This window comes from Hippoglossus hippoglossus, chromosome 1 (assembly GCF_009819705.1).
Source record: "Hippoglossus hippoglossus isolate fHipHip1 chromosome 1, fHipHip1.pri, whole genome shotgun sequence".
Classification (NCBI taxonomy): Eukaryota; Metazoa; Chordata; class Actinopteri; order Pleuronectiformes; family Pleuronectidae; genus Hippoglossus; species Hippoglossus hippoglossus.
In genome coordinates this window covers 353,212-380,393 of record NC_047151.1, presented here as the reverse complement: position 1 = coordinate 380,393, position 27,182 = coordinate 353,212, and the positions used below count along the sequence as shown (strand labels likewise).

The following is a 27,182-nucleotide window of genomic DNA, read 5'->3' as shown; positions in this document are numbered from 1 at the left end:
ATAAATCATGTTAAAACCTGAGTGGTTCGTCTCTGGCTGTTGTTGGGGAACCCTGTGCCAACAGTCGGACAATGTGGGGCTCAAAGTGGGAGATGATTCCACAGGAGAGGAGCTTGATACTGAAAGCTCTGGTTCCTACTCTACTTTTAGAGACTTTAGGGACGACAAGTAAGCCTGAATTCTGGGAGCTCTGTGCTCTGGTGGGTTGATAAGGTACTAACAGCTCTTTGAGGTATAATGGTGCCATATTATTAAGGACCTTGAAGGTGAGGAGGAGAATTTTAAATTATATTCTAGATTTAACCTGAAGCCAGTTGTAGCGAAGCTAATACAGGAGGAAATGTTGGTCTCTTTTTCTTGGTTCTTGTCAGGACAACGTGCTGCAGCATTTTGGACAAGCTGCAGAGTCTTTAACGACTTACTGCTGGAGCCTGATAATAAGGAATTACAATAATCAAGTCTGGATGTAACAAAGGCGTGGACTAGTTTTTCTGCATCTTTTTGAGACAGGAAATGTCTGATTCATGAGATATTATGCAAGTGGAAGAAGGCGGTCCTAAAAAATTGTTTTAAGTGAGAATTAAAGGACAAATGGGGATCGAAGATTCCTGACTGTTTCATTGGAAGCAAGGGCAATGTAGTCTAGCGCAGCTATATCATTAGATAATGTATCTCTAAGGTGTTTAGGGCCAAGTATTTACCAAGTGTGTCCTGATAATGTTTCCTAGTGGAAGCATATATAATGAGAATAAAATTGGGCCGAGCACAGAGCCCTGTGGAACACAGTGGTTAACTTTGTTGTGCACAGATGACTCATCATTAATTTTATGTGTGTCTCTCTCCCTGTGGCAGCTGTTCCTGCTGCCTTTTAAACCTGAGGAGTAATCAGCTAACAACCATCAGCTACACTGATTACTCCCCTGGTACAGGTGGAGGTTCTCTCTGAGCCACACCCACAACACGTCAAAGCTGATCGTGGATAGTGGTGGTGGATCCTGATAGCGGAAGTTTTTCATGACAATGGATTGTGGATTATGGTGACATCTGATTGTGGTGGTGGATCCTGATAGTGGTGGCAGCTGATCGTGGACTATTTTCAACAAGACTGCTTGATATGCAATATGCCTACTCTCATACTCTACCAATACTGACAATAACTCCTCAATTCATTTATCATTGCTGCTCTCTTCATCTCTATCAGACATTTTTCTTATCCACAAATACTTTAAACATAGGCACACTTTCCATTATGTTGCAAACTGTTTATTCTAATCAATGTTGTCAATACTCTTATTTTACTGATGTTCTCAGTTACACTGTAGGCAATCTATTGCACTTTTGCCGGACCTGGGAGAGGGATCCCTCACATTAGATTAGATTAGATAAAACTTTATTGATCCACATACGGGGAAATTCACTATTTCCCCATGCGGCCCTCTCTGAGGTTTCCTATGTTTTTTTACCCTGTTTAAAAGGTTTTGGTAGTTTTTCCTTACTTTTGTTGAGGGTTAAGGACAGAGATGTCACACCTTGTTAAGCCCTATTAGACAAATTGTGAATAGTGATTATGGGCTATACAAATCAAATTTGATTGATTCATTGAAAGCAGGAAATGCTCAGTTGCGATTAGCAGCATTAATGAAGGCCATTTGAGTGAGCCTGACTCACTGGACAGGCTTTCTGACACACTTGATGTAAAAAAAAAAATGTCCCCAGATATACAGTAGTTCCACACATATATACTAGTGTGTGTGTTTGTGCGTGTGTGTGGGTGTGTTAGAGTTAGCGTTAGAGAGTACCAAAAGACAATTTTAGGTTGTTTGCCCATAGCATTATTGAATTCAATATAATAAACTGTAGAGATAAAGAGACTGAAGCAAAAAGTTATAGTTGGGTATCACCAATGCCATCATGAATGTCTGTATATAATTTTGTGTCAGTTAATAAAATGGTGATTGAGATATTGCACAGCATGACTGGTGCTTCTAGAGGCAAGGATCACTCAAATCAGCCGGATTCTTCCTCTGGACACAATTTTATGGCAAACAATCTAAAAACTGTAGAGATATTTGTATAGAAATATAGAAAAATTTGAGTCTAGACAAATCAACTGACTGGCCATCATTGTCATTCCCAGGGTAATGCTGCTAGCGTGGCTTGAAATACATATTTTACTATTTCAATGTTACACATAAACGTAAGACATAAACTTGTGACTACAAGATACAGTATTTGCAAATACTGCAATATGCCAAGAATAACTCAACCACAATCATCTCCAGGCATTATGTTGATTGTATCTTATCTGAGATTCCTTGAAGCCAAAAGTGAGAATTTATTACCCTTGATCAAAACAGGGACCTGCACCTACTCTAAGTGAGCAGCCCAGTAACAAACAATCTCAATCGTGAAGAGTGTTAGCTGTTAGAGCTATTTCACACACAGGTCTAACTTTCCAGAAGAGATAGAGGAATTTATATTTTTAACTATAGAAATTGTCCAAATTAAACTGTATGCATATTAAAAACACAAAGCATACATGAAGCAAACATATGAGGTGAAAGTTTGAACAAGATACTAGATTTAGAGGCTCTTTATCATAAAATAACACTTCAACTTATAAAATCTACCAAATTCACTGACAGAGACAAAGAAGAGCTAGAATCAGAACTTGCAATAAAAAAAGAAAAATACCTTTTAGCCTGAGGATGTAACATTAAAGGTCAAATACTCATATTGTTTCAAAAAATGTATCTTTTGTCAATTATGGGATTTCCATTAAACACCCATGTGTATCATGACACTTTCCTCCAACAAAGTGCTGTGTAGTCAGTATGTAATAAAGAGGATAATAAACAGAGAGGAATTTAAAACCGCCAATTTGCACCACAGGGAGAGGTTACAGGAAAACGGATGTCAGTGCTTTAAAGATTACCCTTGATAAAGTCCCTGGCCTAGCTAGGCCTATCAGATTTTTACCTCTCTACTGTGATTTGGAACTGTCCCTTTATAGATTAAAACTTAAAATACCTTATTATAAAGGTCAAAAATATGGTATGACATGTAGTTTACTGGTCTTTTACAGCATCTTTAGCAAAGATACTTGTTAGAACTACCCTGCAGATACACAGGATTGATTTAGATAACTAACCAATAGAAAAGAAGCTACATTTTTTAAAGGGGCCAGTTTAAAACTCTGGCTCAGAGGATGTGTAACAGCTTCAACGAGGGGACAGTGGCACCATTCCGATATGGTCAGTTCCTCACTTGTCTTAGCCAATCACAGCACAGATTAATACAATCCTCTCTCCCATCTCCTTGTCTATAATCATCTTATCTTCTCTAACCTGTGGGTCTACTGTATGTTAGTTTGCTGTGAGTGTTATGCTGGTTGTAGAAGAACTGTATGCTGCAATAAAATCTAACATTAACAGCACAGTAATAAATAATTGCTTCTCATAACTTTTATTAACAAAGGTCTTTAGATATGACTGACACAATTAGAAGTTGATCCAATTCATTCTCTAGGAAGAGTTAGTTAAGATACAGTGTCTGGAAAAAGCAAGAAATGACGCACAAAATTAAATAAAAATAAAGTAGATACTTTTTAATTCATCAGATCCTGTTGATCTGATTAATTTGCTTATTACTGTCATTAATGTATATATCTGAGTTCAAATATATACACAGTGGATTGTTAAAAATATGTGAAATGTTTGCCTCCTTTTCCTTAATACGTTCTTTTATAGACAATGAAAACTGCGTAGAGTGTAGTGTTTAGAACCTTTACTGGAACATTGTAGGCAGCATTACATTGCGTGTGTCTCTCATAGTAATACTACAACTAACTACTCATGTCTGTGCCCCGGAACTCTTTGCCCTAGGACATCATCAATAGGTCAAATTCCAGACTGTTTACATAACACCCTTTATATACAGTCTATGATAACACCACATCCCCCTTACTTTAAGTTCAAAGGAACCATGCCGTGGCTTTGAGGTTATATTCAATCAATACACAGGATAATAATATGCACATTTTCCTGTAACACTTTTTGTTTCAGCAAACAACAAAATTAGCTTATATTACCACATCCCCATAGCATCAAGTTCAAATGCATTTATTACCCTAACTCATATACACATTCGGACTTGAAATATCTATAATTTCCAGTCTCACAAGTCAAATCTCTGCAGTTTTATAACTTCTCTAACAGACCTTGTTCTCAGGACGCCAGGCGTGCTCTGCAGTTTTGACACAAAGTCCCTGAGCTCACTTCAGCAGTAGTGTCCAATTCTGGCGGGTGCTCATGTTGGTTCACACTCTGAGAGTGTTGTTTTTGTTTTGAACATTGTAAGCACCATTACATTACATGTGTCTTTCACAGTAATCCTGCAGCTAACTAGTTGTGTCTGTGCCCTGGAACTAACTCTTTGCCCTATGACATCATCAACAGGTCAAATGTCAGACTGTTTACATTACACCACAGGTGCCACAGTTTGTGTTAATGAGCAAGTTGTCGATCTTTTACAAAAATGAGTGAAACCAACGCATGCGGCCGGAAACATACATTCTTCACTTGAATCCATCGCACAGTGGACAAACACACTTCTACTATATCAGAGATGGAAACGGCCCTATATACTCACTCAGATAACATCACAACCTTGGAGCAAGAAGTAGTGGAGCTACTGTAGAAGTTGACCTCCATAACAGAGAAACACAGCACACTTCAACCGACTGGATAATATGTTTGATGCAACGTTCTTGCTTTATAATTTTACTCTTTATTTGGTGTTAATACGCTGTCCCGAGGCTTTTATGTTTAAAAAGTCCAGTCTTTTTACTGTCAAGAAGTATTTAGCACAGAACTAATTTCTTACAACAGACATAGCCCATTTATTTTTGTTATAACTGATATCTGTATTGATCCTTCTTAAATAACAATGATCTTGGCATGTACCAAGCATAAGCGTGACTTTATCCACTGCTTGGGAGTGGGTGTCTTTATCTAAGGTTTCTGTTAAATGTCATTATATTAGCTTCCTCTCTTTTTATCCAACACATCTTATTGGTCTGAATTGCTGGGCCTAATTTTTGCCAGCTCCTAATTTCTTAATGTATTGTGTTTCAAGTTTCTACTTAACTGTTAAAATGTTTATATGACATTTATTCTACACCTCAGAAGTGTAGTTCACTGTATGGTAAACCTATTGTGTGTAATCCAATCCTGCTACTTGTCCTGTTCCATTATGGCGAGTTTAGGATACAATTTGTCAATTAGTTCCGAGTTAAATTACTGTTTGAGTTTTTGTGGGAGTGTTTTGCTCTGTAATGGAAGATTTTTATATATTTTATTTTCAATGGAAACTTTTCCTGAATGCATTCAAAATGCATACATCTTTACTCTTCTTATCTTTTATACTTTCTCTAAACTGGATGCAACTAATGGTGGATCCAAACCTTGGGTTGGGCAAATATTTTATTCAACCTTTAACAGCAAATCTAGGGGTGGCGCTATTTTGATCAACAAAAGGCCGTTATATCGTGTGGCATTTTACATCAGACTTTAGTTGTATTGGTTAGTGTTTATGCCCCATAACACGGACAACAATCATTTTATGACCCCCTTTTTTTCTAAGATTCCAAATCCAGATACCCACCATCTCATTTTAGGGGGGATTTAAGTCTAGTGATCGATCCCAATCTGGACCGCTCACAACCTAAAACACTTACACCCTCTGCTATGTCAAGGACACTATCATCCCTTGTAAATCAATTGGGATGTTTGGCATTTTCTCCATCCACACAAAAAAATTTGTAAACATTTTTCTAAGGTACTGTAATGTAAAATTTTACCATTATACCACACTATATATTATCTCTGCTTATGCATACTATTTCTGTTTGTGTAACTACCAAGATGACATCAGGACCACAAATCTGAGACTGTGCTCGTCTCTCCCCACCAATACCTCAAAGAGGCATTCAGCGTGTGTCTTATCTCCTGGGATTTTACTATTCACTCAGTTCACACACACACACACACACACACACACACACACACACACACACACACACACACACACACACACGGTTCAACTCTTCACACACACATCACAGTACACACCAAGTTTTCTCTCGAATTGGGATCTTGGATCATGCACCACTTATTTTAGATCACGCACTCTTGCCCAATAATAACAAACAATGGAGGTTCAATACAGGGCTACTAGCAAAAAATGAGTTCTGTGATTAAATTTTTCAATGTTTTTCTCAAGTTTAACAGGACTGAGTCAACTTTCCCCTTGTTGTTATGGGAAACTTTAAAAGCTGTATTACAAAGAGTGATTATTTCGTACAGCACAAATTCGGACAATAAAAATAAACAAAAACAACAGAAGCTGACTGTTGCAAGTGTATTCCATCTCTCCCCGCCCAGACCTTTATTGCAGAAGAATTAAATCAATCTGAATTTGATTTGCTCTCCACAAGTAAAGCTGAATATCTTTTAAGACGGACCAAAGGAACATACCATGAATATGATGATAAAGCTAGCCGCCTCTTAGCCCTTCAGCTTAGACGCCAGTCAGCCTCTTACTTTATACGTAAAATTTATGATTCCTCCCACTCCATAATTACCAATCCTTCTCATCCTTCTACTTTTTTCTCTACAAATCTGAACCCCCAGTTAACAAGTTAGCAATGCATTTTTTTAGATGGCTTCCTATAGATTAAAATTAGAAAACATTTTTGACAAACCTTTACGAATATAAATAAAGAAATAACCAAGTGTCGTAAATTAATGCAAACTAAAAAAGCACCAGGTTCTGATGGATTTCCAATCGAGTTGTATAAGAAGTTCTCCTACTAACTTGCGCCTTTATTATTGGCTCTCTCCCTCCAACTCTAAATCAAGCCTCAATTTCACTTATTCTTAAGAAAGATAAATGTCCAGAGGACTGCAGCAGCTACAGGCCAATTAGCTTGTTAAATTCAGATGTAAAGCTATTAGCCAAGGTTTTCAACTTCTCTAACTTGGATTAGTATATAATGAAGGAAATTCTTCACATCCTTCTTCACTTGCCCTATGGTCTTTGCCCCTCTTGTCCCACTTACATTGGAAACCCAGTATTACATTCTTTCTGCCCCTTCCCCACACAGCCCCATTTGTAACAATCACATGTTTCCTCCTTCTAAGTTAGACTCGTCTTTCACTCTGTGGAGAGAGAAGGGTCTGACTTGTTTCTCAGATTTATACTTTGAGGGCACGTTAGCCACTTTAAAGGGGACATAGCATGCAAATTCCACTTTGTTAGTGCTTCTACAGGTTAATGTGGGTATCTGGCATGTCTACCAACCCAAAAACTCTGGGGAAAAAACACTCGCGCGTTTTGTTATAGTTCCTCTAAGTCAGAAACGTCATGCTTGAGCGACTCCATTGAGCTTCCTGGGTTTTGTGTCGTAACAAGGCACTGGAAGTCTCCCTACATGGTCTTGGCCCACCCCCCACCTCATCCCCCCCCCCCCCCGTCCGCCCACACTCGTTATGCCGGGTTTACACCGGAGGCAGCGAGGCTGCGAGGCAGCGCAGCGCCGTTCTCCAGCACGCAGCCGCCTGGCTGTTCACACGGGACGTGCATTTCTCCGCGCTGGTCAGCCCCATAGACTGTATATATAAGGTCAGGCCGCGATTCTGCTTTCTCCGCTTGTTGTTGTACCCATTGAATGTCGGGGTTCGGGGGTAAATGATGGTCTTCATAGCCCCCCCCCCCCACCCCCACCCCTCTCTTTCTCTCTCTGTCTGTCTGCTTGTGTGCTTGTAGTGGATGGGCAGAGGGGGACATTTAATTATGTGATTGGGAAAATTAAAACTCCAGGACAACAGAAGGGGAATACAAAGTATGGGATGCATATTTGATAATTTATATCATATAAAATATGTAATTTATATCGTTTAAAATCATGGGGGGAGAGGGGGGAGGGGGGAGCTGGCTCATTAGCATTTAAAGGAACAGGCACTCAAAACAGGTCACTCTGTGGAGGGCTGTTTTATACAGGGTAAAAAGGGTGCTGTTTTAAATGATCCTTGTGGTATTTTGACCAAAGTATGTTACAGACATTTCATTAAGACCCCAAGGAACCATATCAACTTGTGGTAAAATGGGCATGCTATGTCCCCTTTAAATGATCTTTGTGCTAAGTATAATTTGCCCTGATCCCATCTATCCGATATTTTCAAGTGCGAGAATATGTTCGCACAAACTTTACATGTTTTCCTCAACTTCCAACGGATTCTCCAGTTGTTGCTGGGCTTTCGCTCCCTGAGAAACATGGTATGATGTCACTTTATATGAGCTTATATCCTCTTCGAGTGTGGTCTCTCTTGTGGAGGTTAGGGGTAGTTGGGAGAAGGAGCTTGCGTTCAATCTGACTGACTAATGGTGGGAAAAGGCACTAATCAGGGTCAACTCCACATCCTCCTGTGCACATCCAAGTTTAATTCAGTTCAAAGTCCTGCATCGGATTCATTTTAAAAACGCTAAACTAAGCAGGTAATTTCCTGGCACTAATGATACATGTGATAGGTATGGTTCATCTCAGGCCAATCACACTCATGTTTTTCTCTTGCCCAAAATATGCGTAGTTCTGGTCTTGTTTCTTCAGTTCATTAAGTAAAGCCCTTAATACCACACAAAAACTCAGCCCCTTAAAGGGATAGTTCAGCATAAAATGAAAATTCACTCATCTACTCATCACTATGACGATGGAGGGGTGGGTGAAGTGTTTGAGTCAACAAAACAATTTTAGAGTTTCAGGGGTAAACAGTGTTGCAGCCAAATCCAATACAATTGAAGTAAATGGTGACCACTTCTTAAAACATATAAAAACAACATAAAGAAAACATAAAATGCCTCCATTCTCCTCCTGTGGTGTCATCCACGTGTCCGTAAGCCAAATTCAACTCGAAACTGCGTCATTTACACCATGTTTTCAGCCTAAATGTATTATTATCATTGGAGACCTACTTCTCCCTCTGCCCTACCCTGGCTGTCATTTTTTATGCTTGAAAAGGTGAAATATTCCCAGAGAGGCTCTTTAATAAAAAAAAAGAGATGGCAGCCTATCGTCTCCTATGTAAATACTGTAACCTCTCTGGACCCCATTTGATTTTGAATGCATTTATTTTTGTTCTGAGGTAAGTGTCTTGAACATCCTTCCCATGTTATTATTCTCCCTGTTATATTTATTACAGTCTTTATTTAATTATTTCAATTTTATTGTTTTTACTTTTTGACTTATTTTTGGTGCTTATATTTCGTATTTTCTTTTGAGGGTTTGTGTTGGTTGGGCGCTGGAGTTATGTGGTGCTCTGTTTCTCTTTTGTCACACCACATGATGGACGGGAAGGGGAAAAACAAAGAAAAAGAAAAGCTGGATCACAGCACACTGTATTTGTTGTCTGTACACCGCTGACCTTTAATAAAAATACATGGGAAAAAACGACTTAAATATAACATGAATAATGTCATGTATGTGTTTGTTTGTCTGCAGGTGAGGATGGCCAATGTGAAGCAGGTGGGCTTGCTGGCAGCAGGCTGTCAGCCCTGGAACAAAGATGTGTGCGCTGCTAGTGGAGACCGCTTCGCCTACTGTGCTACATTGGCTATTTACATCTACCAGGTGAACCAGATGTGTGTGTACTTGTTTGCATGAGAAAATTGTTTAGACGTGAAATGTTCAAAGGATGTTTAATTTTAAAATCTGAGACGATATTATGTAGCATTACCAAAGCAGCTCTCACATACAGTAATGTAGGTTATTATGTGTGGCGGAAATTTGGTCAACAAGCGAGGTTCTGAGACAAGTTGTCTTTGTAAATATATTTGTAAAAGCTTTCTGCAGAAAGGATCACACAGGCAAGGTGGAGGTTGCAAGTGTGATGAAAAGTGAAGTGTCTGTGCTCATATTTAAGTGTCTCTGCGTGGGTAACCTCCTGACCCCAAAACACGCAGGGGGGCGGGCGGGGGGGGGGGGGGATGTGAATGTATTGTTCTGTGTCTGTAACATATTGTTTGTAAAGGTGTGACTTTTAGGCTGCATCCTAAATGTGTTGGAGAGGGCATAGTATCATGTATGGTTAGGGTGTCAGTCAGCTGAGTTCTTCGAACAAAGGACAAACACAGTTAAACCAGAGTAGAGCAAAAGGTCACTTGAATTCAGGTGATCTCAGGATCAACTTCTGCAAGACATGAATAGACAATGGGCTCACATGCTAGACAGTGGGTGCACCATAAAGTTTATGTTGAGTTGTACCCTAGATTGAAATGTCTGCTGTAAGCATAAACTAAGAAATTATTAAGTAAATTTCCATTAAATTTGTTATTTTATACTCTACTCACTACCTGATTTTGCTGAATGTTGAATACGGTACATATCCATATCCGGTGGTAATGAGACACATGAATTAAGTACACATGTTTTGTGTTCAGCAAAGCTTATACAGTATAATTAAACACTGTATCCACATCTTCTAACGGAGTGATTGAAAGCAGTGGTTCCAGAATTTTTTTTTTTCATTGGTCCTCTCCTGCAACCGTGTTAGCAACTGGTGTGTTTATATAAACTGTATTTTTTTAAAACATTATTTATATAAATGAATCCTCCTCAACCAAACAAAACCAATTCACTTTGAGAAAAAATTGAACTAATCAACTTCTCCATCATCACATCTCCTCTCCCACTGTTGGATTTGGCTTGATGGAGTTTTTGCTGTGACTGCTCTAATAGAAACGCAGAGAAGTGTGTACTGCAACTCAACTCTGGATTGTCATCGTGTTGACTGACTACAATTTCTAGATATGAGAGCCACTCCATCCAAAGTGGGATGAATGGTGTCTCTCCTAATCAGATCAGACTTTCCCCAAAAAACTTCGACAATTATCTACGAAGTCCACATTGTTTTCAGGACACCACCTCGACAGCCAATGGTGAAAGGATGACATGCGGCTGTACATGTCATCACTGGTCATATTAGGCATGGGTCCAGAGAAAACTACGCCACCGTGAATAATAATCTCACTGTATGTATGCTTACCCTGAGCCAGCAGTTTTAAATATTACTCTATGTCGCCTGCTCTAGCCCCAGGAATGCATTTGACTGTGGTCGCCGGAGTCGCTAACTTCACGTTTCTCAGAATAACCAGAGTTGGTTCCTCAGCGGGTGTGTCGCTGAGTGGGGAACATTTTTCAGAAACATGAACAGGTTGGTGGTGAACCAAGAGCTTTGGTTTAGGACTACGCTTCATATTTCGGAAAGTCATCCAGCCACCCTGGCTTCCCTGTGTTCCAGTTTAACTGGGGATCATGTCAACTGGTAATATTTGTTGTCTTTGTTCCAAATGTTGTCAGTCGGTGGCAGACTCGGTTGCAGATTTGTCATTTTCACAAAGTGCCTGTGTCTGAAGTGCGGTCATATACTGAAGGTCTCGTTGAAATTTACATAAATTAAGACATATCACGAATACCGGGAGTGTAGTCTGATGATTTTTTCGGAGTCATGGCTACACAGGGACGTTCCCGACCAAAACGTTAACATCAAGGGTTTACAGAGTGCATCAAGGAGTATATAAAGTTCTATGTGAACTGCACTGTCCGCACAAGGACTGTCAGCTGTTACCCAAAAACAAGCCGTGGGTAACAAAACACATCAAAGCCATCGTTAACGAGAAGAAGAGGGCTTTCAGAGGTGACAACAGGGAGGAGCTGAGGACTATTCAGAGGGACCCTGAAAATCAAGATAAAGGAGGCAAAGGACAGCACACTCTTCATTTATGAACTCAAACAAGGCTTTATATTTCCCTTCCTAAATTCTGAATAAATTCTTTAGGTTTAACACTTCCATCCCACATTTCCCTAGCTCCTTCTTTATTTTTTCTCTATCTGTTTTATATTTCTGGCAAAGCCACATTCATACTGTCCTGATGGATCTTTCCCTATTAAATTTATTTGTTAAATCCTGTGTGTCCTTATCTATATATTGATATGACTGTTTGCTCTCTGGTGTTTTTACCTATCGTTTTCATCCATCCCACTGTTTTGCTTTATTTGATATAGATGCTGTCCTTTACTTCCCTCATCTCATTGTTTTTGCCAGTCAACCATGATGTCGCTCCTAAATACATGTACTGCTTCAATGAAAATCTCTCCTGTTTTAAAGATATTAGGGACAGTGTATTATTTGTAGTCCTTAACCTTCCCTCTACTATGTCTGCCCAATATCCTTTTTCTCTCTTCATTTTCTCTTGAATATAAAAATCTAGGGATACAGGAGGAAAAGAAACATGTCGGAGTCACTGGATAAGGAACTGTTGAACTGTATCGTTTATCATGCAATCTCATCTCTTTTGCCATTTTACTAGCAGCCCAAACATAACACTCTCCAACTTTCCCAGCATGGTCTAAGGGCCCTCACAGTTGGGTGATCTTCTTCCTTGTGTCCTTGTAGGTTTATCCAGTAATTTAGCATTAGTTGTTTGCACCTAAGATTCCGCAGCATTTCTCCAATTACTTGGACTGCTATAGTTGGAGAAGTCTTAATAGCACCACAACATAATCTCAGTGCCTGATTTGGTAATATTTCCAGTTTCGTTAGCAAAGTTTTTTGCTGCTGACCTGTAAACCACACCCATAATCTATCACTGATCTAATTAAAGCAATATAAATATTCCTCAAAGCTTTTCTACTGGCTCCCAATTCAGACCCTTTGAGATAACTCATTACTTTAAGAACCATCTTGCATCTTTTCTCTATCTTATTTATATGTTAATTCCAGATCAGCTTTGTATCAAATAAACCCCCATATATCAAATAGTGTTTACCTGCTCTAACTGTTCTCTTATACCAGCTTCTTTCTAGAAGATATCACTACCTTTGTTTTTTCCACTGAAAACCTTAATCCCCATGAATATGACCATTTCTCTACCACCCTGATTGCATTTTGTATCTTCCCTTGGATTATTGTTACATCTTTACCACTTTTCCATAGAGCCCCATTATCAGCAAATAATGAATTTCCAATATTGTTTTACGGACGTTGAGATGGAGGTTGTTGTCCTGGCACCAAGATGTCAGGGCTCTGACCTCCTCTCTGTAGGCCATCTCATTGTCACCGGTGATCAGGCCTAAATTTGATGATGGTGTTGGAGCTGTGGGTGGCCACGTAGTCATGTGTGAACAGGGAGTATAGGAGAGGACTGAGCACGCAGCCCTGGGGAGCACCGTTGTTGAGAGTCAGGGTGGATGATGTGGTGCTGCCTATCCGCACAGCCTGGTGTCTGCCCGTCAGGAAGTTCAGGATCCAATCACAGAAGGGGCAGTTGAGCCCAAGGTCTCTGAGCTTGGTGACGAGCTTCAGGGGCACAATGGTATTGAACATTGAACTGTAGTCAATGAACAGCATTCTCACATATGTGTCCCTCTGGTCCAGGTGGGAGAGGGTAGTGTGTACTGTGAGGGAGATGGCATCTGCAGTCGATCTATTTGGCCTGTAGGCAAACTGAAATGGGTCCAGTGAGTCAGGGAGGGAGGAGGTGATGAAGAATATAGGGGAGAATTGGGAGAGTGAGCGGTTGGTTGGGGGGGGGGGGCTTTTTCTTGATTTCATTAGATGGAGTTGAGGGGTGAATCAGGGAGCAGTGTGGGTGAAGGAGACAGTTCTGGTTTTGAGAGGGGCAAGCTGATTGAGGAGTGTGTCGTTTTAACTTTATCCAGTTAAAATATATGGTCAAAAAGACCAGGATCTAAAAGTGGTTCGTAAAGATGTGGCCTAAAACTGGATAAAAACTCAGATCATGACAGAGCCCTCTGACGGTCTGCTAAGTTCAGTGGTACAATGCCATTCAGTGATTTTAAAAGTTGGATTTGTATTGCTGTGATATTTTGGTAATAAGTTATTTGAAAGCGAATTTTAGTTATGTTATGCTCTTCACCGGATCTTTCTTTGCATGCAACTAAGTACTTTCTCTAAACTGGCACCAATACCTCACACACACATCTCCCCAAACTTAACACATACATGTGACCTCAACCACATGGGGTCTTTTGTCTTCATAGTGGCCAGCCGCCATTTTGAAAGCACACTTTCTCACTCACACATACACACACACACACACACACACACACACACACACACACACACACACACACACACACACACACACACACACACACACACACACACACACACACACACACACACACACACACACACACACACACACACACACACACACACACACACACATGTATATAGTACACCTTTAGTTAGTTTGTGTGTATTTACTTTTACTATTTTCATAATAAATGTTTTTCTTTAACACACATGTTGTCCTCAGTAATGTTGCATAAGTGTGAGTTTTATACTGCCAAGAACTCCATATTCTTCAACTTGGCTAACTACTTATGTGATCATTTTGATTAAAGTTATTAATTTAATTATTGATCAAAGTTTCAAATTTGTAGTTAGTAATGACACCTAATCAATGAATTGGCTATATTTTCCCCTCCATTGAAGGGTGGTGGCCAAAGGTAACTTTAATCAATTAAAGTTATTATTTAATATTAATATTTTTAATATTAATATTCAATATTTTTCTGATAACCAAATTTAATGAATGCCCAAAGGCACACCATTTAATGGTGTCATGCTTAAGGTATAATAATCACAACACTCCCTTATTCCACCTGCTTCCCCACTTTAGTCACAATTGTCATTTTACGCTTTCCTACCTCCTTCATCCTACATGCCCTTCTCTCTGGCCATTTTAATCTCACCTACTTTATTTTTTAATATTGTGGTTAGCTTTACTTGGCTCAAAGTGTGGACCCCATTCTCACTAAATCTGAGTATTAACTTAAATCCAATTACTTCCGTTTCACCACTTCCTCCCTCAAAATTATTCTGATGTTCTCAAATTACACGTGGCATCAATTGCACTTCTGTTCGTCCTGGGAGAGGGATCCCAATTTCGTGTTTTCCATGAAAACTCACACTTTTATTTATCAAATGAGTTGCAAAATGAATAGAAAATATAGTCAAGACATTGACAAGGTTAGAAATAATGATTTTATTTGAAATATTAATTTTGTTCTTCAAACTTTGCTTTCTTCAAAGAATGCTCCATTTGCAGCAATTACAGCATTGCAGACCTTTGGCATTCTAGCTGTTAATTTGTTGAGGTAATCTGTAGAAATGTCACCCCACGCTTCCTGAAGCACCTCCCACAAGTTGGATTGGCTTGATGGGCACTTCTTGCGTACCATACGGTCAAGCTGCTCCCACAACAGCTCAATGGGGTTGAGATCTGGTGACTGCGCTGGCCACTCCATTACAGACAGCATACCAGCTGCCTGCTTCTTCCCTAAATAGTTCTTGCATAATTTGGAGGTGTGCTTTGGGTCATTGTCCTGTTGTAGGAGGAAATTGGCTCCAATCAAGCGCTGTCCACAGGGTATGGCATGGCGTTGCAAAATGGAGTGATAGCCTTCCTTATTTAAAATCCCTTTTACCTTGTACAAATCTCCCACTTTACCAGCACCAAAGCGGCCCCAGACCATCACATTACCTCCACCATGCTTGACAGATGGCGTCAGGCACTCTTCCAGCATCTTTTCACCTGTTCTGCGTCTCACAAATGTTCTTCTGTGTGATCCAAACACCTCAAACTTTGATTCGTCTGTCCATAACACTTTTTGCGGGTACCATTTAAAGAAGCTGCCAGTTGAGGACCTGTGAGGAGTCTATTTCTCAAACTAGAGACTCTAATATACTTGTCTTCTTGCTGAGTTGTGCACCGGGGCCTCCCACTTCTCTTTCTACTCTGGTTAGAGCCCGTTTGTGCTGTTCTCTGAAGGGAGTAGTACACACCGTTGTAGGAAATTTTCAGTTTCTTCGCAATTTCTCGCATGGAATAGCCTTCATTTCTAAGAACAAGAATAGACTGGCGAGTTTCACATGAAAGTTCTCTTTTTCTGGCCATTTTGAGAGTATAATCAAACCCACAAATGTGATGCTCCAGATACTCAACTAGCTCAAAGGAAGGCCAGTTTTATAGCTTCTCTCACCAGCAAAACAGTTTTCAGCTGTGCTAACATAATTGCACAAGGGTTTTCTAATCATCCATTAGTCTTCTAAGGCGATTAGCAAACACAATGTACCATTAGAACACTGGAGTGATAGTTGCTGGAAATGGGCCTCTATACACCTATGTAGATATTTCATTAAAAACCAGACGTTTCCACCTAGAATAGTCATTTACCACATTAACAATGTATAGAGTGTATTTCTGATTAATGTAATGTTATCTTCATTGAAAGAAACAGTGCTTTTCTTTGAAAAATAAGGACATTTCTAAGTGACCCCAAACCTTTGAACGGTAGTGTATATGTTCCACATATAGACAGAAAGACAGATGAAAAAACAGACTGACCCTAGCCCTATCATACAGCCCTAGAAGCAGCCAAGGTACAGAGGTACACGCTGAAGCTCACATCGTTTGTTAAGTATCATACTTGATGATTTATAAAAATTATTTAAAAAATGTTGATGCAATATTCTGCAGTTCTTTCGTAATATTGGTGTAGTTAACTTGGTTTTGTAGAAAAGGATTTAATATGTCATGGTAAATGGATCTGTATTTATATAGCGCTTTTCTAGTCTTGATGACAACTCAAAGCTCTTTACAGTAAAGGTTAGTGCCATTCACCCATTCACACAGTGCGTCTATTGGCAGCACTTTTTCTATGAGGGGCATTTAGGGGTTGATGATCTTGCCCAGGGACACTTCGGCATGCAGATGAGGAAGACTAGGATCGATCCAGTGCTTCTACCCCTGCCTCTTTAAGGCCTGTTTTGTACAAACATATCAGTTATAGTTGAGGCCCCTAGTTGGTAAGAAACTGATCTTGACATTGGGGTTGGATGAGTTATTGTCAATAAATACCCTTTACTAAAATAGATATATTAAGATAAGGATCTCATAAATTTATTATCCTACCATTGTTCTTTCACAAGTGTGGTACATTTACTTGAATGTAATTAAAGGCACGTTGAACATGTGTTTTTTTCAATCAAACCATCCTTATCGTTTCTTTTCTGTACCTGAATTACTTTACATTTACTGCAGAGAACCTTTGGGTAAATAGCCCGGGTGATGAATCACATAAATCATTTGTCAACTATTTCTCCCATATAATGTTTTTTTCTTCATTTTGTCCTTTTTTTTTAAGTGTCTACAGTTCTGGACAGAATTGAATCTGTCTACAGTATAGTGTATTTACTACTGCAGAAAGGTTTCACCAGAGAACTAATGTGAAACACATCCCAGGATAAAATCTGTTGCTGATTTATTTCTGTTTATTTCCCCCTTAATTCCTTGTCATTCTCAATCTGTCTGTTATAGTTGGACCAGCAGTACAATGAATATAAATTGAGATCCATCATGTCAGAACACAAGAAGACTATAACAGCTATCAGCTGGTGTTATGACAACTCTGATCTCTTTGCATCGGCCTCTGCTGATAACCTGCTCATCGTATGGAACGTCGCAGAACAAAAGGCTGTTGCAAGACTGGACAACACTAAAGGTAGATGGATGGTTGACATAGGATTTATTGTCACTGTGAAATGTTTAAGAGCAGATTATTGCACAGTCTTCCATCTGTAAAGTTTACAGTGTCTCCTCCTGCGTTCCTAGGTGTCCCCACATCAGTCAGTTGGTGCTGGAACTCAGCTGATGGAGTGGCCTTTGTCTCCCAGCGTGGTCCGTTGTATATCTGGGTGTATGGAGGTCCTGACCCTGGGCTAACAGTGCATAAAGAAGCTCACTCCTTCCTGTCTGATATCTGTCTCTTCAGATGGCACCCGAAAAAGAAAGGCAAACTGGTGTTTGGACACACAGACGGAAGTTTGTCAATTTTTCAGCCAGGTAAAGACAGTTGTTTCTTTTCTCATCTCAACACACAAACTCACACACACACCTGGCTTAAATGCTAACTTAACCATAATGTAAACTGTACACCTGCACTTCTGTACCTGTAAACATACATCTTCTTTAACCTATTCACCTCTGTCTTCTCTTGTTTAGGGAGTAAAAGCCAAAAGCATGTGTTACGTCCAGAGTCATTAGAGGGCACAGATGAAGAGGATCCAGTTAGTGCTCTGGAATGGGACCCTTTGTCAACTGACTATTTGCTAGGTTTGACAAAATAATCACATTATCATCACTCTCTTGATAAAGTGTAATACTTATGATATGACACATTGAATAGAACAACGTTCAATATAGTTTTACTTTATTGTTTGGTTGTTTTTTTCTCTTACAGTGTCTAACCTCCACAATGGTATAAGACTGGTCGACAGTGAGGCCTTGAATTGTATCACGTCCTTCTGCTTCCCCTCAGCGGCTGCATCAGTTTCAGTGTCTGGCCTGGGTTCCCTCTGCGCAGGCATGTTCATTACCGGAGGTAAAGGTGGCTACATGTTTATGTGGGATATGTGTATGATCTCATTTCCCATCTGCCTCAATGTGTTTATCACCAGATGACACCACACACCTCATTCCAGCCATCTTTGTATGTCAGACTCTCAGGTTGGAGTACTGAGGGTGTGGAATGTGTCTCGCTCCACTCCTCTGGACAGCTTTAACTGAAAAGACTGGGTTTCATGCTTTGCATGTCCTCAACTCCCCTCTCGCCAAGAAAGGTAATATTTAGAGTAAAACTTGTTGGATATGCAGTCCGACTGTTGTTCAGAAATGAAAAGTGTTACAATCTGCTGTGGATGTTTATTCTGTGTATGAGCATCACTCACTTTTTATCATATGTGCACTGTCTGGGCAGTCATTCAAACACTCAGGCTTCATGTGATTAATTCAGCAGCCCTCTGTCTGTTATATAAGGATGAGAGTGAATTTTAAGAAATATGAGGATTATGTTATTTTATAACACACTAGATATTTTTCTTTGACTTAATTCCCTCTCTACTCACACTACAGCTCCAAGTTCCTGTTCCCCCAATAAAAGTCAGCACACCAGTTCCACCAGTGAGGCAGTGCCTCCCCCGAACCTGTCACAGAACTGTTCCTTCTCCCTGCCTCCTGGCCACGCTGTGTGCTGCTTCATGGATGGAGGAGTGGGACTTTATGATATGGGTGCCAAAAAGTGGGACTTCCTTAGAGACCTGGTATTTTGTAACATCCTTTGTGCTGTAAATTCTACAGCTTACACCTGCTTATGGAAGACAGATGAACAAATATTTTACCATGTTCTTAGCGTATGATTTATTTGTTCTCTGTTGTCGTATTGTTTCCAGGGTCATGCAGAAACCATCTTTGATTGTAAATTCAAGCCAGATGATTCCAACCTGCTGGCCACGGCTAGTTTTGATGGAACTATTAAAATCTGGGACACAAACACACTAACAGCTGTTAGCACCTCTCCTGGCAATGAGGGAGTGGTCTACTCTCTGTCCTGGGCTCCAGGTATATAAACTCCACATAAACAATCAAACACATATACGTGCATGCACACACTTTTTTTGTGGTGAAGATTTTTTTTTTTCAACACTTGGAAAAATATGCTGTGAAAATAACAGCAATTAACTTTAGATGATCAGTGTTCATAGACAACATCCCTACACACATGATACATTCACAAATTTCATTTACGGATACAAAAGAATTGTAGTCCCATCCGATCATCCATATAAAGTGTATCATCTTTTGCTGATGTGAAAGTTATTGATCTTTCTCTGTGACTGTGTGTGTGTGTGTGTGTGTGTGTGTGTGTGTGTGTGTGTGTGTGTGTGTGTGTCTTGAAGGCGACCTGAATTGCATTGCAGGGGCGACGTCTCGTAACGGAGCGTTTATCTGGGATGTCAGGAAAGGAAAGATCATCACTCGCTTTAATGAGGTTACTTTAACTTTCAGTGCAAAATGCAAAAACATTATTCTATTCTTTGAGAAACTACTAGTTAGATGTGGTGTGAATTAACAACCTCTCTATTATCCTGCAGCATGGTTAAGAATGGTATATTCTGTATATCATGGAGCCATAAGGATTCTAAGAGGATTGCTACCTGTAGTGGAGACGGATTCTGGTAAGTGCTCTTTTTCTGCTCTGTTAGGAGTATGTCTTTTATCAGAGAGAGTATTTCATGTATTCTATCTATTTATCCCTCGGAGATTCATACATGTTTTTTTTTATGTTTTAACAACAGTATTATTCGGACCATAGATGGCAAAATCCTCCATAAGTACAAACATCCTGCTGCTGTGTTTGGCTGTGACTGGAGCCAGAACAACAAGTAAGACCTAAATCACTCTGTCACATCACCTCACGTTGCTGTTAGCTACATATGGCCCACCTAGTAATTACTACTTACTCATTTCACTTATTGAACAATATATGTGGCATATAGTAAGACTTGAAAGACAACACTTAACAATAGCATAAAGCACAATTGCAAGATATTTCTAGTGTTATAGTGACATTCTTGGCCTGGCTTCAGGCATCACTGAGCCAGGATGTGGAAACCCAGCCTATGACCTGTAGGCTGACCTCCACCCCATCTCCACACCATAAAACCTCCATTTCCGACAAGAAATCAAAAACAAGGGTTGCTCTTCTTCAAAACAAACAGTTTTTAACCTGACAAAATAAATATATGACTGGCACTGCAGGTTAGTTAGACGGAACTGGCAGAAGGGGGGCAATTACACCAAATCCCATGCAACTAACTGACACCCCTTCTCAGATAGAGAGGTGCTTATCTCTTGATGATGATAAAAGCCATAAACCCACATTCCACTGTGAACTGAAAACCAGTTAGTTTTATTGAATTTCTGAAACAAGATAGAATAATGTTCAAACTTTCTGTTATGTGATTTCTGGAGCCATGTGAATTCTGGATCATGACAGTTTATTACTGTTATAATTAACAGTTCATTATACCGTTGTCAAATTTACTTCTAATGTTGTATATTGATCCTTCAATGATTACCTATAGATAACCTACAATATAGCATAGTGGGAATAATAAAGAGGCAAAAAATTGTCATTAATGCTCCCTTCATTGCTATCAGATATTTTCTTATGTATAAATACTTTAAACATTGAAACAACTTTCCATTATGCTAAAAAAACATTTCTTCTCATCAAAGTTGTAAATATTGTAATTTTGGAGATATGCTTATGTCTGTCCTGGGAGAGGGATCCCTCACATGTGGCTCTCTCTGAGGTTCCTACATTTTTTCCCCCTGTTAAAGGGTTTTTTATGTAGTTTTGCCTTGCTTTTGTTGAGGGTTAAGGACAGAGGATGTCGCACCTTGTTAAGCCCTATGAGACAAATTGTGATTTGGGAATATGGTGGAGGAAGGGACAAAGGTCTACAGCGGACAGGTTTGATTAATGAAACATAAAAGGTGGGATGAATCTTCAGAGAGACTAGATGTTTTAGACGTGCAGCAGAGGGATTGATAATACTATAAATTTCAAAGATACCAATGAACCAAGAGGCAAGCTTCTTAGAGTCAACTATGAGGGGAAGATATTGGAAAAGAGCCATCTCTTTTGGCCAGTGGTGAAGACTGGAGCAGGGAAGCAGTGGCAATTGGCTTAGGACTAGGTCTTAGTGAGTGTGAACTTGAATCTACCAAAGAAGAAAGCCCAACTGGCTTGCTGGGAGTTCAAACGTTTTGCGGTCTGAATGTAGGATGGGTTTTTGTGGTCTGTACACTAAATGAAGGGAAGAGCCAGTCCTTCAAATATTATAATTCTTTTCTGCAGATGAAGGTTTGTGGAAAAAGGAGGCACATGGGTTAGGTCTGTTATTAGAGGGACAACATTGAGACAACGGCGCACCTACTCCAGCTTCCATGATAAACTGAACGTCCAGGTCGGGTTGTGTGAGAACTGGGGTGGTGGTGAAGCGACGTTTGAGTTCCAATAATGAAGATTCAGTGGCACAGGCCCAGTGGTACGGGGAGGAAATGAAGGTGAGAGTGGTAAGGGTTGCTACCAGGAGATTGTATTTGCGAATGAATAGACTAGAAACTAGAAATTTACAACCCAGGAAATGCTAAAGCTCTTGAGGTTAGTTGGTACTCCTTTGCATATTAGGAATGGAAATAAATAGTGTGTAATTAATGTGGCATTATGAAATAAAAAGTCAATGAAATAATTAAATGTGGCATTATGAAATAAAAGTCCCATGAAATAATTAAATGTGGCATTTTGAAATAAATGTACCCTGAAATAAATAAATGTTGTCTTTTGAAAACATCATTTTGAAATAAGTGCCATATTTTGTTTATTTCAGGGTTTATTTCATAGCCATATTTATTTACCTATTTACCTATTTATTTATTTATTCAAATGGCATTCCATATTGATGTTTTGTTTTGTTTTTGGCGATGAAAGTTCAATTATAATAATAGAAGAAACCAAACCCCCAAAAAAAGTATTTAAAACCTGATCATGCTGTCGAAGCAGAATGCCTTGTCCAGTTTCTGGTGTTAGAGGCAGCTAACTAGTGGATCATAGACACAGATCAGGAGTCAGATGATCAGCTAAAGGGTTTTAAATACCGCAGTGGAAATTGAAGGTGATAGCAGGGTTTCTTACTTCACAGCTAGAGTGCAGCAGGTCCAGGAATAGTCCACAGGCAGAAGTGAGCTGGATTAAAACAAGCAGCAGAGTGGTGTATTCAGAGCAGGCAGAAACTGTGAGATAACGGTAACTCACGGCAAAAACACTCTTGAAAGAAGCTACAAATGCTAAAGCAGTCTTATCACCACAAACTCTCTTGAAATCTTTGTCTGTGTCTTCTATACGTTTTTGGCTTTGCTTTTTCACTCTGAGATATCTTTCAGTTTTGCGTCTGTCGCAGGTTAGAAGCATCATCAACCCCCCACTCACCCTCAGTGAAACAAGCGGGGGATCTCCTGCTGTGTTGTCACAGACTTATGCAGCCTTTCTGAATACTTTATACTAGGGGGCCAGGTGGGGCTCTCACACTGACATTTGCGTTCACACTGAAAGCGGCTTAAGAGGTAGTTGAATCTATGATCTGGTGGTGTGAAAATGGCAGGGTAGAGTATATTAAGAGGGCTGATTAGGTGATGAAACATGCCGGTGTTCTTCCCCGACTCTTGCTCACTAGCAGAAAGAGAAAAAGAGAGAGAGAGAGAGAGACTCACTCTAAGGAAACTTAGTTTACGGAGGCCTTGATGCAGAAGATTCAAGGGCAGATGTAACAATGCTGTGTCCTCTGCTTAAGTGGCCCCAGTTTGTCACTTATCCTCCGGCCTCTTCCTCCTCTTTCTCTCTGCAGGGACATGATCGCGACAGGCTGCGAGGATAAAAATGTCAGAGTGTACTACTTGGCCACAAGCTCTGAGCAGCCTCTGAAGGTCTTCACTGGTCACTTAGCTAAAGTATTCCACGTCCGCTGGTCTCCACTCAGAGAGGGGATACTGTGCTCGGGATCAGATGATGGGTGAGTATGTTTAAAGAGACCGAGGTGTAGCTCAGACTGAGATCAACAGGAGGAATTTGTATTAATGCAGCGAGAAATGATCAGGCACAAAATTAAGAACGAGGAGTCAAATTAGAACATACAGCACAAAATGAATAACATGCATATATTTTTTGTTTTTAATTATAATTTTTTCAATAGTAAATTTAAATTTCCCAGACTTTTTCAAGGATTTTTATTCTGTGTTACAATAATTTAATGACCATTCCCTGTTTTCAAAGTGTCATCCCACCACTGAAATTAACACAGCAGCATTTGACTGAATTGACTGTCAGGTCTTTTAAAACAACTGTTCTAAACAACAACCAAGTCTATGTTATGTAATTATTTTAGATGCTTGAATTTGTCCTTATGATGTGTTGATTTATCAGTTGTAACTTAACTCTGAACTCACAAACTGATCTGAATATACATGCATTTTGTAAGGTGAAGAAAATAAGGGTTGAGTATTTAGTTTCATTTTAATTTAAACAGTAATCTCTGTCTTTCTGTCTAGAACTGTTCGTATATGGGACTACACACAGGATGCATGCATCAATGTGCTGAGTGGTCACACAGCTCCGGTCAGAGGCTTGATGTGGAACACAGAGGTTCCTTACCTCCTCATTTCAGGTAACTAATGCAGTTCTAAACATGCCTGTTTGGAATGGGCTGTTTGTTTAGCCTTAACCTACTTTAGAATTACACATTGTTAGTCACTTTTCTTCAAACAGTTCTACAATATAAGAGCTTTCTTTATACAGTTTATGCTGCAGAGAGAAGTTAGAAAACTTTGCATTCATTCTACCTGGTTCAATGAAGATTTTATAGTCAATGTTTTTTACAAAATTAAACTGAATTTGCTTTATCACTGTGTTTGTGTATAATGCATGTTTAATATTAGTTTAAATATATAGGTATATAGAATTATATATGGTTGACTTAATAGCTGTTATTTTGTCATATATTGCATGTCAGCTATTTCAGAGGTCTGTTAAGCAAGTGACACAATCATTAGACCGGAGTTCACAACCTTTCAAAATCAATGCTCTATAATTCAGCTCGGTATAAAGCATTGCAGCAACAAAGATGAAGATGAATGGTTTGCTATTCAAAGATACATCCTATGCTGCGCTGGATCTTTCAACATCATCCTACCTTACTCAGGTCCCCCTGGCTGGGTCAGCAGCATTGGCCCATGGATCATCCCTCCTTACCCAAGCCATCTGAAGGCCCTTTCTGCAGCCTTCATGATGGTCTTGATTGTTTTCCTTTTTGCAGCCCCAGTGATGATAGAGTGTAGAACTTGCATACTGAATGGCCAGCTAAGCCTCTACACCTCACTTCAATGTGCTCACAACGTGCCTTCCAGCCTTTCCTTCGGCACTGCTCCACCAGTTCCTAGTACTTGGGCAACTTGTGCTTGTTCGACTCTTCCATTTGATTCTCCCATGGAACAGTCAGGTCTATAAGAAGCACTTGCTTTGAAGCCCTTGTTGGCCACAGCTTAGGAGATGGCCTCAGTGACGGTCATGGGCACCTCCCAGTGACCTTCCGCAGAGGCTGTTGGGCAGCTGCTAAACACGTGCTCAATGTCATTCCAGGATATCCTCTTCTCCAGAGCACCCTCCTACGCTCCCAGCCGCCACATGTCCACCATATATCTATACCCCCTGCCTGTCCACGCAGTAATGCCTGCTGATGCCACCCTATAGATAGAGTATTGCCTTGCTTGTGCAAGAGACCTAGAACTCCTCATCTAGGCTGATGATGGGGAGCTGGAGTTTGTTCCTCACATACAGTGCTGTACTGCAAATTCTGCGTGGCAGACCCAGCAATGTGGGGAGGTAGCTGCTGCTGGTCTTACTCTCCATGGTCTCCACAGTCGAAAGGGTTACCTTGTACACCAGCAGAGGCCAGAGAACTCAAGGTAAAATGCCTGGCTTGTAAATTCAAGCCTTGAACCTGCCTGTTCAGACAAACTTGTTGACTGAGGTGAGCCAAGTTTCCAGCTCCTTGATGGTAGCTTGGACTGACGCTGCATCTCTGGGCTCCCTGGTGTTAAAGTCCACCGCGGGAGATGGTATGTCCAAGAGGGCTCTGAGGGGTCAAAGCTCTTGCTCTCTGCCAAGGTCACTCAGGGTGTCGTGCAGGAAGAGTCCTACCTCTTCCTTGAAGTAGGCAAGACGTACACTGTGCTTCTGCCCTAGCAGCTGTCTTGTGAATCTTAAAGGATTGGCTATAAATAAAGTCCACTTCCGGGCCCTCTCTCTCCTTCTTCCCCTGTGCCATTCTGCTCTGCGCAGGGTAAGGAGCTACTTCCCAATGATGTTGCGAAGCTCCGCAAGTGGTTGTTTCTCCTCCTCAGATGCTGCCTTCAACTTCCTTTTCGCAGTGGATGGATCTTGTCTGCCCTTTGGTTTATGGTGAAGTTTGTGCTGGTGGTCTTGCACCTCTCTGCCGCAAAACTGACAATGATGGGGGTCAATGGCTTGAGAGACAGGCAGGCAGGCAGAGAGACAGGCAGGCAGGCAGACAGTAGTTTGTAGTATTAGTGGGTAGATGCCAGTAAAAGTAGTGATTAATTATAATTATCTTCATTAATTCCAACCGTTTGTTATCAGTGTGTTATTAGTGTCTGCACTGCTGATCCACACATGTTCCTGCTTGCATTTTTTCAATGCCTTAATAGACTCCACAGGAGAGGAAACATGACCTGTTTTAAAAAAGAAATGCATATTGTGGGTTTGAGGTTGACTTTTGATATATGGAATTCTACTTAAGAGCCCACATACCTGGATAGAGCTGGTTCTGTATCATTCACTTTTACTCTAACCACTATAAAATGTAATGTAAAAATCAATAGGTAGTTGATGCATTATCTGCTGGAGCTGACAGTTAAATATAGCTATTAAGTAACTTCTAGTGTCTGCAGTTGGAATCTATGATGGCAGGCAACATATCTCGTCTTTATACTTGTATTCTGGAGTGTATTTTAAATTGATGTTACTATTTCAGCATTGGTTGTATTTGAGTAGTAAAATGCTGTATTATTTTCTAGGTTCTTGGGATTATACAATCAGAGTGTGGGACACAAGAGATGGCACATGTCTAGATACAGCCTATGACCACGGAGCTGATGTCTATGGTAAGACGGTATTCTAATAATTCAACCTAATAATGCCAAACATACCTGACTGGTTTCAATTATGTATGTGATGAATGACATTCTTCACTGAAAACGCAATAAAAATTACAGTTTCATGAAATGAAATTTATTACATTGGGTAATATACTTTTGAAAAAAAATTATATCAAAGCCAATTTTTACTATTATGCGGCTGTGGATCACAGTCTTCCCCATTTTGGATGCTGAAGTGTCCTTGGGCAAGATATTGAACCCCAATGTATATATGTATGTGTGTATATTTCTACAAGCTGAATGGAAACAAAGTTAGACACTGTTTCTTTCAGACCACTATTTAGTCTCTATAACATGCATTTATGGCTGTTGTACATGAACACATGGCTCCATTAAATTAAATGTCTTCCCCTTGTGAAATCCCCAGTGAAATTTTGAATGAGTTATTAATGCTGGCTGACATA

At 40.0% G+C, this 27,182-nt stretch overlaps 1 protein-coding gene across 1 annotated transcript in view; it reads left to right on the top strand.

The window, feature by feature from the left end:
- wdr17 (WD repeat domain 17) overlaps positions 1-27,182 on the top strand; it is a 43,473-nt gene that overhangs the window by 1,315 nt on the left and 14,976 nt on the right. Inside the window, 18 exon segments of the mRNA XM_034603036.1 lie at positions 9,557-9,685; positions 17,464-17,647; positions 17,758-17,988; positions 18,148-18,258; positions 18,386-18,477; positions 18,479-18,503; positions 18,506-18,526; positions 18,644-18,707; positions 18,709-18,764; positions 19,057-19,244; positions 19,374-19,542; positions 19,881-19,972; positions 20,076-20,081; positions 20,083-20,159; positions 20,280-20,366; positions 23,394-23,558; positions 24,094-24,209; positions 26,638-26,724. Coding sequence (XP_034458927.1) covers positions 9,557-9,685; positions 17,464-17,647; positions 17,758-17,988; positions 18,148-18,258; positions 18,386-18,477; positions 18,479-18,503; positions 18,506-18,526; positions 18,644-18,707; positions 18,709-18,764; positions 19,057-19,244; positions 19,374-19,542; positions 19,881-19,972; positions 20,076-20,081; positions 20,083-20,159; positions 20,280-20,366; positions 23,394-23,558; positions 24,094-24,209; positions 26,638-26,724 — 1,900 coding nt within the window.